Source organism: Talpa europaea (assembly GCF_964194135.1).
Source record: "Talpa europaea genome assembly, chromosome: 4".
NCBI lineage: Eukaryota > Metazoa > Chordata > Mammalia > Eulipotyphla > Talpidae > Talpa > Talpa europaea.
Window position 1 is genome coordinate 15,242,590 of NC_140070.1, and position 13,705 is coordinate 15,256,294.

Here is a 13,705-nt window from a genome sequence, read left to right on the forward strand (position 1 = left end):
TGAGTTGGAGTTCGATCCCTGGCCAGGGAACTAACCCACGTGGTACAACAGACCTCTCCTGTCTTACCAGCTGCTCCCCTCAGCAGTATATTTCAGTAGATCTGCTTGTTCTGTTCCCCACTCTGAAAATCCTCTCACTTCCCCCCGACCCACATCTCTGGCCACACCCCAGCTCTTGTATGTATGCATAAATAAGTAAAATAAATCTTAAAAAACACACAAAAAATGCATTTACCAGTTTTATAGCTCCATGCATAGTGACTGAGGCTATTATGATTTGTTTCTGTTATGATACTAATGTTGAGAAAATAGGAATGACTAGAGCCCACTTGGTTAAGTTCTTTAGCAGATCATCATTATCTGCTCTGATATCAATGAATTTTGCCCTTCACCCTTTCATTTGCTCTCCACATGCCAGGTAATAATTTCAAAATCTACTTCCATGTATATTTCCCTAGTTCCTGATCATACATATCAACCAATTCTGGGTAATTTTTTTTTTTTTTTTTTTTTTTTGCATCTAAACTATTCCTAGAGCAAAGAACAGATTTCTCTGCTCAGGCTATTAAATGTGGACTTTGGTTAACTGCCTGCAATTAGTGAATGGGAAATAAATATTGCTTCTGACATATCTACTTTTAGGTGAAGTTTTCAAATTGTTTCCAAGAAAGCAGAGGTTGTTACCCTCTATAAAGTATGAGGATATCACTTTGCTAGCCCAGAGGTATTAGGGAGTCTGGGGATTCAAGAATCTTAAGCATGTCCACTCAAATCTCCATTTCAGAGTCTTTTTGCATCAGAGTCTTTAACACAGAGACCTTCAAGATTCTATGATCTCCTTTTAGTGCTATCATCTTTATGATATTCTAAGCGCAGTTTTCAGCACAATCTTCCTTGAGGCACTAGATGAACATCTTAAAAAATTGTTCATGAAGCATTCTGAATTCTATAGTATATCTTATTTTAGTTGGTGACTGTCCTTAATATATCATTTTTCATATGAAAGTTTTCCAATGTTATTAGTAGATGATCCTTAATTCCAGGCTTAAAATATCACTGCTCTCATACTCTCAAGAGACACAGCTAATGCAGCTTCTCAATACTTACAATAAAACACAGAAAAAAGCCTCAGTAATTGTCATCCTGCTGTATGCCAGGGTTATTAGCATCTCTCAGCCCCAGCAATGGGATCACTATGAACATCCTACTGCAGAACGATGCAATTGCAAAATCCTATATACTTTCAGGGGCTCCTGAAACTCCTTTTATTGACGCTCCTTGGGTTTCCAAGAAATCATGTGATAATAATTTATTAAGGTGAGAAATCCCAGGAGTCAATGAAAAACAAGAGAATGAAGCAGAGAATAAGGAAGACCCAATTCAATGTGTCACTGAGTTGTCCACTACTTAGTGCCATATATAACTAATAGTTCATTTGCTTGGCAAAGTCTGACAAGAAGCCACTTAAAGATGTATGTCAGGTGGAATCGAATAGAAAATCCAGAAATAAACCCACAGATTTATGGTCAACTAATCTTTGACAAAGGAGCAAAGACTATGCATTGGAGCAAAGAAAGTTTGTTCAATAAATGGTGCTGGGAAAACTGGGTCGCTACATGCAAAAGAATGAAGCTTGACCACTACCTTACACCATACACAAAAATCAACTCAAAATGGATTAAAGAACTAGACATAAAACCTGAAACGATAAAATACATAGAAGGAAATATAGGTGAAACACTACGTGATCTGCACATCAAAGACATCTTTACAGACACATCACCCAAAGCAGTGATAGTGAAGGCAAAGATAAACAGCTGGGCCTACATCAAATTAAAGAGCTTCTGCACAGCAAAAGAGACAATAACAAAAACAAAGAGAAACCCCACCAACTGGGAGAACATTTTTGCACCCAACACTAATGATAAAGGACTGATCACAAAAATCTGCAAAGAGCTGATGAGACTCAACAACAACAAAGAAAATAATCCAGTCAAAAAATGGGCAGAAGAGCTAAAAAGAAACTTCTCTGAAGAGGAAATGCAAATGGCCAACAGGCATATGAAAAAATGTTCAACATCACTTGTAATCAGGGAAATGCAAATCAAAACTACCATGAGATACCATCTTACACCAGTGAGAATGGCACATATTAAAAAAAATAGCAACAACAAATGCTGGCGAGGGTGTGGAGAAAAAGGAACTCTTCTGCACTGTTGGTGGGAGTGCAAACTGGTCCAACCACTGTGGAGAGCTGTGTGGAGATTTCTGGACCTACTAAACATAGAGCTTCCATATGATCCAGCAATTCCACTCCTAGGTATTTACCCAAAGGACACAGAAACATCAATTCCAAAGAACACCTGCACCCCTATGTTTATAGCAGCACTGTTTACAATAGCTAAGCTTTGGAAACAACCCAAATGCCCAAAAATAGATGACTGGATCAAGAAGATGTGGTCCATATATACCATGGAATATTACTCAGCATTCAAAAAAGATAAACACATGCAATTTGCAGCAACATGGATGGCGCTGGAAGGGATCATGCTCAGCGAAATAAGCCAAAAAGAAAAAGAAAAATACCGGATGGTCTCACTCATAGCAGGAATCTAGAAAACTTAAATAAGGGACCAGGAAAATGAATAACTATAAGAAAGTGAAAATCAAAATCAACAAAAAACTATGAACCAGAGACACTTTTAGGGGGGCGGGGGCGGGAGGGGAGGGATTGGGGTCAGAATGGGGGGGCTGCAATTGTATGGGGAATATAACAATAAAATTTATAAAAAAAAAAAAAACAAAGTGAATAATCATTTCTTATGAAAGTTATTCCTCCACTCCAAGGGAGTTCTTAATAGGATATGAACCAACTTTTAAAACTTTGTAAGTAACTTATTTCTGAGAACACACCAGCTCCTTTTATGTTTCTTTGTGAATTGTTGCTTAAAAATGATGCTCTTTGGGCCTCCCCTGGTGCACAGGCAGTTGAGCGCAGCGCTGTGAAGCTGTCCACAGCCTCTGCAGCGCCAGTTGGATCCCAGCCAGTGTCGAGGATCCCACATGGCTCAGCAGACCTCTGCTGTCGCGCCCACTGCTCCCCTCAGCAGTGTATTTCAGTAGTCTGCCAGTTCTGTTCCCCACTGTGTCTCTGGTGAATCCTCTTACCCTCCCGCAAATCTGGCCTGTACCCCGGTTCTTGTATAAATAAATAAATAAATCTTTAAAAAAAAAAAAGATGTATGTCAGGATGATCTGTCCAGGGAAAGATGGGAGAAGGACTTAGCTCTGATTGCTCCTCCCATTGGTCAAATATTTGTGACATAGAATAACATACTTTGGGGATGCTCATACATGGATATGATTTTATCCCTCAGAGGAAACAGGGAAATTCTCCAAATAAATAGCAGTAATATGTGATTGAATTTTGCCTTCCTGACACTGATTGATGCCCATGCAGAAGTTTTGCCACAGTGAAGATCAAGGCAAGGCAAGTGCCAAGGACCTTGGAGACAAATGTGTTTATACAACTATACGGCATGCAAGAGTTTTCTGACACAACTACACAATTCATAAATCAGTATAAAATGGGAAACACTAAAATTTACACATTTTAACATTTTCAGCAATTTTGGTATTCTAGGCACTCAGTTGGATGATAGGTATTATGGCCAAATTACTCTCAGATGCTCTATGTTCAAAAGTAAAATGTTGGGGCCTCCCTGGTGGCGCAAGGGGTTAAGCACCGCACTGTGAAGGAATTCGCAGCCTCTGCAGCACCCGTTCGATCCCCGGCCAGCCAGGGAGCTACCCACATGGTGCAGCAGACCTCTCCTGTCTCGCCCGCTGCTCCTCTCAGCAGTGTACTTCGGTTAATCTGCCTGTTGGGTTCCCCACTCTGTCTCTGGTTAATCCTCTCACCCCCCACATCTCTGGCTTGTACCCCAGCTCTCGTATGCATAAATAAATAAATTTAAAAAAACCCACAAAAGTAAAATGTTACATTTTGTGATATATGTGTAATTTTAAAAATAAAACTTAATCATTATACTTGTGATCGCTTTGAAAGAGACCATGCTATTAAAATATCTTGGTGTGATTAATAATCCTACATTTATTGGGGTTTATTGATGGAGAATTATTCTATCTGTATATAACTGTATGAATCTAATTACCTGTAGTAACTACTTCATTGCAAAGAAGTTTGGGGGAAGGACAGTGAAAAATTATCCTTATTAAGAAACAAGGGATAGAGGAGATTTAGAGAGTAGTTGAACAGATTTTGCCTTTCAAAGAAGTAAATTATATTGTGATGTTATATTTATTTATTTATTTATTTTTTATTTTTTAAAGATTTATTTATTTATTTATACAAGCACTGGGTACAGTCAGAAGTGTGGGAGGGTGAGAGATTTCACCAGAGACAGAGAGGGGAGCAGAACAGGCAGACGAAGTACACTGCTGAGGGGAGCAGCGGGCGGCAGGAGAGGTCTGCGCGCCATGTGGGACCCTCCTCCGGTGGCCGGGGAGCAGCCGGGGATCGAACGTGCGCTGCAGAGGCTGCGGGCAGCTTCACAACCCAGCACTCAACCGCTGCGCCACCGGGGAGGCCCTGTGATATTATTTTTAAATAAATTGATAACTGTTTTATTTTTATAGATCATGGCTTCTGCACCTCCTCTGTTGAATGAAAAATCAAACCCTAGTGACAGTGACAGTGACAGTGACAGTGACAGTGAAAATGATTCTGAAAGTGATAGCTCTGATGACAGTGAAACCACGGAGAGCTTGTCGTCATTTGACCAATCTGAAGAAGAAGATCTTTTAAATTCAGAAGACATAGTAGGAGAGCCAGATTCTGGGCAATTACCATGTGAGTTTGAAATCAAGGAAGAAAAATCTTCAGGTATTGAAGCTACAGATGTTAGAAGCCATGATTTAAAAAACTCAGGTGAGATTTTATCCATCTATGAATTTTCCTCTCTTCTTCTTCATCCTCCGCTCCACATCTTTCCCCTCCCCTACTCAATTTACCTCCACTCCTCTGCCTCAGCCACAATTTTGACTCCTTCTCTTCTATGTTTCCTCCTCTTCCTATCATCTAGTCTCATCTCCCCTCCTTTCTCAGCAATACTGATACCCTTCAACATCTTTTCCTCTAGTATTAAATTTATTTTTGTAATTCTTTTTGGTTGATTGCTTGATTGAATAGCTTTGCTAAGAATTTATATTGTTAGATATTGATATAAAGTGGATGGAATCTCTGTTGTTGTTTTTTTTTGTGTGTATCTTTATTTTTTAAATATATATATTATTTTTTACATCATTGTTCATTTTTAAACAATATTTGCTACCCCCCAGCCCCTCAGGTGGAGTCCCCATAGAGTTTCCTTCCCCAGTGCACCCGTGCACCATCACCTCAGTCCCCTGTGCTCCTCCCTCCCTCCCTCTGATCCCTCTCCCGCCTCCTCCCCTGCAGGATGTCTCTGATTTGTAATTGTCTGTTTTTGCTTTGTTGTGGTTTGTGCTGTTTTTTTTTTTTACACCGATGTCTTATTTGGTTTCCCCTATATTCCTGCTATAAATGAAACCATCCAGTATTTTTCTTTTTTCTTCTGGCTTATTTCACTGAGCATAATTCCTTCTAGCTCCATCCACGTTGCTGTGAATGGCATGAGTTTATCTTTTTTGATTGCTGAATAATATTCCACTGTGTGTGTGTGTGTGTGTGTGTGTGTATATGATAATTTTAAAATAAAAAATTAAAAAAGAAGAACCTACACACAACTAAAAATAAGAGAATGCTTTAGAATATAAGGTTATATTAAAAAAGTGCTGATTCTAATCACTATCAATATAGATGTCCACCAATACTGAATCTTTTACTGATTCTAAGCACAAATGTGACTAAATAGAAAATATTTTAAAAGAAAAGAAACCATTAAATTAACAGTACAAATTAAAATATACTCAGGAATAAATAAGTTAAAATATGTCAAGGAGAACATAATTATGAAACAATACAGAAAAATCTAATTGTATTTAATAAATGTAGACATAGGATAATACATAACAATATTATATTTATATCAGTTATCCCCAAATTGTTAAAATCTGAACCTAAACTTTTCATCTTGCCTCTACAAAAAAATGCAGTAGAATATCATAAGGACCTTAGAGGTAGGACTGGATTTCTTAAAAATGACAAAAGAAAGATTTAAATAAAAAATAAAAAATTGATAAATTTTACCATAATTTAAAAAGGTAATTTTTGTATAGTGAAAACTTCTAAGCCAAGTTAAAGTATGAGGGAAGACTAGAATGAGACAATAAAATCCATATATAAATATAAGAATAATTTATACAGGAAAACAAAAGACTACATGTAAATTAATTGGAAAAAGACAACTCAGTAGAGAGAGTGGGCATTGGTTACAAATAAACGAAACACAAAAGGGAAATCTAAATGCTAAGAAAATGTTGAGATATATATCCAACAAGCTATTCATCGGTAATAATATAAATCAGGACAATGAGATACTACTTCAGGTTTCTCAGATCAAAGAGACCTTAAAATTGGACATGAAAATTTTAAAGAGGAATACTATCTAGCAGAACTGTTCAATTTTCCAACACTTTCCTCTTGAGAATTTCTCTTGCACATAGTGAATGAGATATGTTAAAAATGATGTACAATATGCTATACTTGTAAGACAGGAAAACAGAACAGCAGAAATGTCTATCAGTATGAAATTTGGTTATAAAAACTGTTATGTGGTAGAATATTGCCTGTTGCTAAAATTAATGTAATGCATCTACATGTGTCTACATGGATAGATGTCAAAATTGTTAAGGTGAGTGAAGAAAGCACATTGTGAAATGATCTTGTTTAATGTAATCAGACATACAAGGATACAATATATGGTAACATAAAATCGAGGCAAAAAAATATAACAATGCTCTTTGTCTCTGTGGTAGGGAGAATGAATGAATTATGTAATATTTATATCTCCTTAATAAAACATTGGAAGAATGTGGGCAAATGTTGAACATTTACCAGTTCCACTGTTGGGGATATATAGGTGTTAATTTTTCCTTATAATTTATCATATTTTAAAGCTGTAATAGTTATTCCTTCTCCCAAAAACAGTTGACCAAAACTTAAGGTTGCCTAATTACCAACCACCTTTTATTTTTACTTCCATTTATTTTCATGTTTCTTCTGGATGAAATATGAATAAGATTTACCAAAAGCAAGTGTTAATAATTTATTTGGCTCAAATTCAATATTTCTATGTCCTTACAAAACAAAATAAAAATAAGTTAAAGAAAAATAGTACACCATCTAAACAGTGCGTTTCTAAAATTATTGATGCATTTGAAATAAAATTTTTATATATTCTTCCAAATAAGCATTTTCACAGAGTTCCAACCAATTAGGAAGACTTTTTTTTTGGTCACAGTTCTAACTCTGACAATAGATGCTGTGACTTGCGTAAGATCATATTTATTGAGCACCTGTTAGTGTTTTATCTAATTTAGTTAGTGTTTTATCTAAATAGTGTTTAGTTAGTGTTTTATCTAAATAGCGTTTAGAGTGTTTTACCAATCCCTCCTTTCCCCGCTCCCCTACTCACCATAGAGTGTCTCTGGTTCATAGTTGTTTGTTGATTTTGATTTTCACTTTCTTATAGTTATTCGTTTTCCTGGTCCCTTATTTAAGTTTTCTAGATTCCTGCTATGAGTGAGACCATCCGGTATTTTTCTTTTTCTTTCTGGCTTATTTCGCTGAGCATGATCCCTTCCAGCGCCATCCATGTTGCTGCAAATTGCATGTGTTTATCTTTTTTGAATGCTGAGTAATATTCCATGGTATATATGGACCACATCTTCTTGATCCAGTCATCTGTTTTTGGGCATTTGGGTTGTTTCCAAAGCTTAGCTATTGTGAACAGTGCTGCCATAAACATAGGGGTGCAGGTGCTCTTTGGAATTGATGTTTCTGTGTCCTTTGGGTAAATACCTAGGAGTGGAATTGCTGGATCATATGGAAGCTCTAAGTTTAGTGGGTCCAGAAATCTCCACACAGCTCTCCATAGTGGTTGGACCAGTTTGCACTGCCACCAACAGTGCAGGAGAGTTCCTTTTTCTCCACATTCTCGCCAACATTTGTTGTTGCTAGTTTTTTTAATATGTGCCTTTCTCACTGGTGTAAGATGGTATCTCATGGTAGTTTTGATTTGCATTTCCCTGATTGCAAGTGATTTTGAACATTTTTTCATATGCCTATTGGCCATTTGCATTTCCTCTTCAGAGAAGTTTCTTTTTAGCTCTTCTGCCCATTTTTGTAAAGATGTCTTTGAGGTGCATGTCATGTAGTGTTTTGCCTATATTTCCTTCTATACATTTTATGGTTTCAGGTCTTATGTCTAGTTCTTTAATTCATTTTGAGTTGGTTTTTGTGCATGGGGTGAGGTAGTAGTCAAGTTTCATTCTTTTGCATGTAGTGACCCAGTTTTCCCAGCACCATTTATTGAACAAACTTTCTTTGCTCCAGTGCATATTCTTTGCTCCTTTGTCAAGGACTAGTTGACCATAAATCTGTGAGTTTATTTCTGGGTTTTCTATTCGATTCCATTGGTCCGTGTGTCTGTTCTTGTTCCAATACCATGCAGTTTTGATGATTATGGCTTTGTAGTATAGCCTGAAACCTGGGCGTGTGATACCTCCATTCCCTTCTTTTTTTTTTCAGGAGGGTTTTGGCTATTCGGGGTTTTTGGTGGCTTCATATGAATTTCATCAATATTTTTTCTATTTCTTTGAAGAATGACATTGAAATTTCAATTGGAATAGCACTGAATCTGTAGATTGCTTTTGGTAGGATGGCCATTTTGATAATGTTAATTCTTCTGATCCATGAGCAGAGGATGTCTTTCCATTTCTTTGTGTCTACTTCTATTTCTTTTAACAGTGTTTTATAGTTTTCTGTGTATAGGTACTTTACTTCTTTTGTTAGGTTTATTCCCAGGTATTTGATTTTTTTTTTGTTTCAATAATAAAAGGAATGCTTTTCTTGATTTCTTCTTCTTCAGATTTATTGTTCATGTATAGGAAGGCTACTGATTTTTGTACATTGATTTTGTATCCTGTCACTTTACTAAACTGATTGATTAGTTTAATTAGTTTTTCTGTGGAGTTTTTGGGGTTCTCTATGTGTAGTATCATATCATCTGCAAATAGTGATGGTTTGACTTCTTCCTTGCCTATTTGGATTCCTTGTATGTCTTTCTCTTATCTTATTGCTCTGGCTAGGACTCAATTAGGAATACTTTTAATAAGCAAGACCTGGTAGCAGAAAACATCTCTGCCACTTTACATGTACAAAATGTTTGGAATCCTGAATTTAACTATTAACAATTCTAGCTGGTTGTATTGTTTCTTTCAGCACAGTTATGAAAATAATGATGATATAATGGGATCATGAAATCCTAGGGATACCAAAGGATGAAGATATCTTGAGACTCCTGTGTTAATTGCAAGAATTACTATATAAGTACATTTCTTTAATTAAGATGACTGTATAAACCCAAGTATAACTTTATCATTTAATTAGCAAATTTTCAAGTATCTTTTAGGCATGAGGAACCAATTATTTTTACTAAATCTGCTCCTGCATGTGGTCATGTATGGAGACTTCATAATACATATTTGCAATTCCTAATAGTTGTTAATTAAGCACAAATTCACTCCGTCTCAAGAAGAAATAGTTACTGGAAGACTCAGTAAAGTCATATCAGTTACAATATCAGATTACACATGCTGTAACAAAAATTCTCAAACATCTATGGTTAGTTTTACTATTCCTCCTTTATCTTTTCTTTTCCTTGAGAATTTTATGCTAAATGAATGACCTTTTAGTTTTTCTCTCCTAATTGCTACTTTTTGAAAGATGTATTTAGCAAGGCATAGCGTATTACAAAGAAATTTGCAGAAAAAATTTATTTCAAAGAATTAAATCAATTATACTTTTTTTTCCTATATGGGAGAGTAGAAATATCTAGAATTTACCATTGTATGGTTTCTCTTTAGTGGAAGAAATTTTGAAGAAAAACATTAAATCTATTATCTCCATATAAAGTAATTTTGGAAGTGGAAAATTTTCAGTTTGCTGTAAAATTTGTCTTCATGGATTTGTTATAATTTATGTATGCCATTAAAAATCAGCTGCTACTATGAACTTATTATTTTAGTTTATGGAAAATTTAAATTCAAAAACCTTAAAATTTGGCTTTCCTTGCCCATAATTATTCTTTACGATAAGTAGTATGTTTTCATTTTTTAAAAGACTTATTTATTTTCACATAGAAGAACTGGAGTGTAGGCTAAAGGTGTAGGGGATGGTGTTGTGTGGAGGGGGGAGTGAGAGGATTCACTAGAGTGAGAGTGGAGAATAGAACAGGCTGATTTACTGAAATATACTGCTGGGGGGGGCAGTGGGTGAGACATGAGAGGTCTGCTGCGCTATATGTGAGTTAGCAGCCTGGCTGGGGATCAAACTCAGGCCTTAGCAGTGATAGCGTTGAGACTTAAACCCTAGGCCACCAGGGAGGCCTCAGTTTTTGTTTTAAACATATCTATCTTTTAAATGCTTATTGAATATTGCAGACATGTATATGTGTATGCAGCATTTTATAAAGTCTAAATATAGTCAAAATTAGCTACAAAAGTCATTAATTAGAATTAACTTAGAATTGACTATTAAGTCTCTGTTACTTAATTTTAAAGGATTAGCTGAATGTGAGAAAATTCTGAGGAAACTCTCAGTGGTGATTTGGAAAACTCTGTCAAAATCTAAGTAAGTACAACACAAGTATTCAAAGTAACATACATTAGAAGTAATTAATTTAATGTGTATGGCATACTTTTTAATTTCTTCCTGCTAAGACTCATCTTGTTGAAACTGCTAATTGGGCAAGAGATTAGTATTTTTGAAAATAGGTAAATATTTTCTTTTCTTGGGAAGGAGTATAGTATATGTTACTTATTCAGTAACAGGAAGAAGATACTGAAAACTTTGAAGAAAGGTATAAATGGAGAAAAAATCAACTGTCTTTTAATATTGCAAGATTAATGTAGCAATTCAGTTTTCATCATGTTTCATATCAAAATATGAGTTAGATCTTTGGCTGAGGGCTTATTCCATTACAGGCTGTGAATGCCTTAGAAAGTTATTACTGAAATATTATAGAATTTTATAGTTGTTTTTCTTTAAATTTCTTAATAGAATGATTTCTCAAGCCTATTATTTTTATAATATTTGCATTATGTATTTTATGTTTTTATTCAGGATGGTTAGCTTGCTTAAAGACTTTGTTGAGTCCGAATTCTTTTTGATTGATGGAGATTCATTATTAATCACTTGTATTTTGAATGTGAACTTCAAAAAAGGACAAACTCTCCACTTCTTCTATATTGTGGAACAATTTCTGTATGATTTCATTCAAAAGGAAGCAAAATTTGTTATAGTCTTTTTTAAGGTAAAAAACAGATTTCATTTTCTACTCTTGGAGAGCCTAAGAGAAAATTAATCATTTTAAAATTTGATCAGTCATTTACTCTTTTAGATATTTTGCTTTCTCAGATTATAACTAAAGTTTTTATTAGTAGGAATGATACAATGTACTGTCAATGGGAAAACAGTGAATGAATATCAACATTTCAGCAGGATGCTTTGCTTAAAAACACATTTTAATCACTGTGAACTTTGTAATCTGTTGTATCATGTTAGTGCAAATTATACATAATATTATCTTTTTAAAAAAGATTTATATATTTATGCATACAAGAATGGGGGTACAGGCCGGAGATCGGGGTGGGAGTATGGTGGTGGTGAGAGGATTCACCAGAGACAGAGTAGGGAACAGACTGACTGAAATACACTGCTGAGGGGAGCAGTGGGTGAGACAGGAGAGGTCTGCTGCACCATGTGGGTAGCTCCCTGGCCTGGGATTGAACTCGTGTTGCAGTGGCTGCAAATAGCTTCATAGGTTGCGTCTTAACCCCTTGCACCACCAGGGAGGCCCTACATAACGTTATCTTTAGGAAAATCGCTACTCTATTTTATCTCCAAGGTTAACATTTGTTTCGTTTTTCTACAGGATGCAGAAAATTTGTATTTTAAATCCCCTGAACTTCAAACACTTCGTTCTACACTGATTCAGCATTTAGAGAACAATACCGACATCACGATTCATACAGAGTTTTCAAATTTCCTGTCACCAGAATGGGAAATATTTCTCACAGAATGTTATCCTTATTTCCTAATTGTCTCGGAAAGGGGAATAACATCTCGTCAAACACATTTTTTAAACATTTTTATCCTTCATGCTCTTCAGAAGAAAATCAATATTGTACTGCCTTCGGGATTGGAGTCAGATGTCCTGAGAATTTATGGATGGTGTGCCCCTAGTAACTATTTGCACAGAGAGTATTTTGCAAAGGTAATTTAGGTTAAATTGCCTAGAAAAAATATGTAACGGAAAAATTAACTGTTAGCATAAGTCTTTAATTGAAGAATTTGGGCATGAGGAGACTGAACTGTTCCAACAGGAAGAGAGGGTGGAATTGTTAAAAATATGGTTTTATCAGGAGAAAGGATTAAGCCTTGGTATGGGCATTTTGAGAAGTCAGGAAGAAAAGTATTGGCAAAGTTCATGTAAAGGGAGCCACAGGGCAGAACAATTTGAGGGTTGAAGGATAAGTGAGGACCCTAGTCAGAAATTCTCCGTCATGTATGTAAAAAATATATGTGTGTGTGTATTCACACATTCCAATACACATCCATTTATACACTCCAATATGTTTTATATGCATATGTTTCGTGTGTATATTTTATATACAATATGCATATGTATGTACATATATGTACATACATATGCATATGTATGTACATATGGATAATACATATATGTACATATATGCACATACGTATATGTGCATACATAATACGCATATGTATTATGTACATATATGTACATATATGTACATATTTTAAGCTTGCTTAAATAAAGACTGTTGAGACTGGGATGCTTTTTGTCTGTATTCTCACTCTTAAAATTAAGAGAGAGAAAATGTTTTACCATTTTATTTGTCATTGCATTCATGAAACTGTTTTGAGTAGTTGCATCCATTAAAAATAGAGTTATGTCTATAAAGGGTTGAGAACATCATTTAACAATTTTCTTTCTTTCTTTTTAAAAATAGGAAAAAAGACCAGTGTGGAGCAATATAAAATAATTATATTACTACTAAGACCTGTACTTTCTTAATAGTTTGTTTTATTAAAAATAATTGCACTAAGTTTTTTGATACCCTAAAACTTCAGCAGTGAATAGTTTGAGCAAAAGGAAAGTCTCTATCATGAGTGAACTGATTTTTTTGCTTTTTCTATAGCCAAATGATCATGAGTGTCATTTTCCAGGACATTTAGTTTAATAGAGGTTTGAAATGTATATTTTTATTTGAACCAGAAAATTTGCTGATGTGATTATTTTTTTAGCATGAACAACAACTACAACATGCCCTACATGATTACATAATAGAATATTTCCAGAAGTCACAGAAAACAGAAATATTTCTGTATGATCATTTGAAACTAAACTTGGAAGACTTGCAGAAAGAGGTAATAATACATTGCAACTAAAGT

The 13,705-nt window shown here is 35.2% G+C and overlaps 1 protein-coding gene across 1 annotated transcript in view; it reads left to right on the forward strand.

Moving 5' to 3' along the window:
• Positions 1–4,662: 4,662 nt before the first annotated feature.
• Positions 4,663–13,705, forward strand: part of LOC311169902 (putative ATP-dependent RNA helicase DDX60) — a gene marked incomplete at both ends in the record, with an annotated part of 69,898 nt that continues 60,855 nt past the window's right edge. The window contains 5 exons of the mRNA XM_084232147.1: positions 4,663–4,951; positions 10,786–10,855; positions 11,348–11,537; positions 12,159–12,500; positions 13,559–13,681. Coding sequence (XP_084088273.1) covers positions 4,663–4,951; positions 10,786–10,855; positions 11,348–11,537; positions 12,159–12,500; positions 13,559–13,681 — 1,014 coding nt within the window. The remainder of the gene's footprint in view (positions 4,952–10,785; positions 10,856–11,347; positions 11,538–12,158; positions 12,501–13,558; positions 13,682–13,705) is intronic.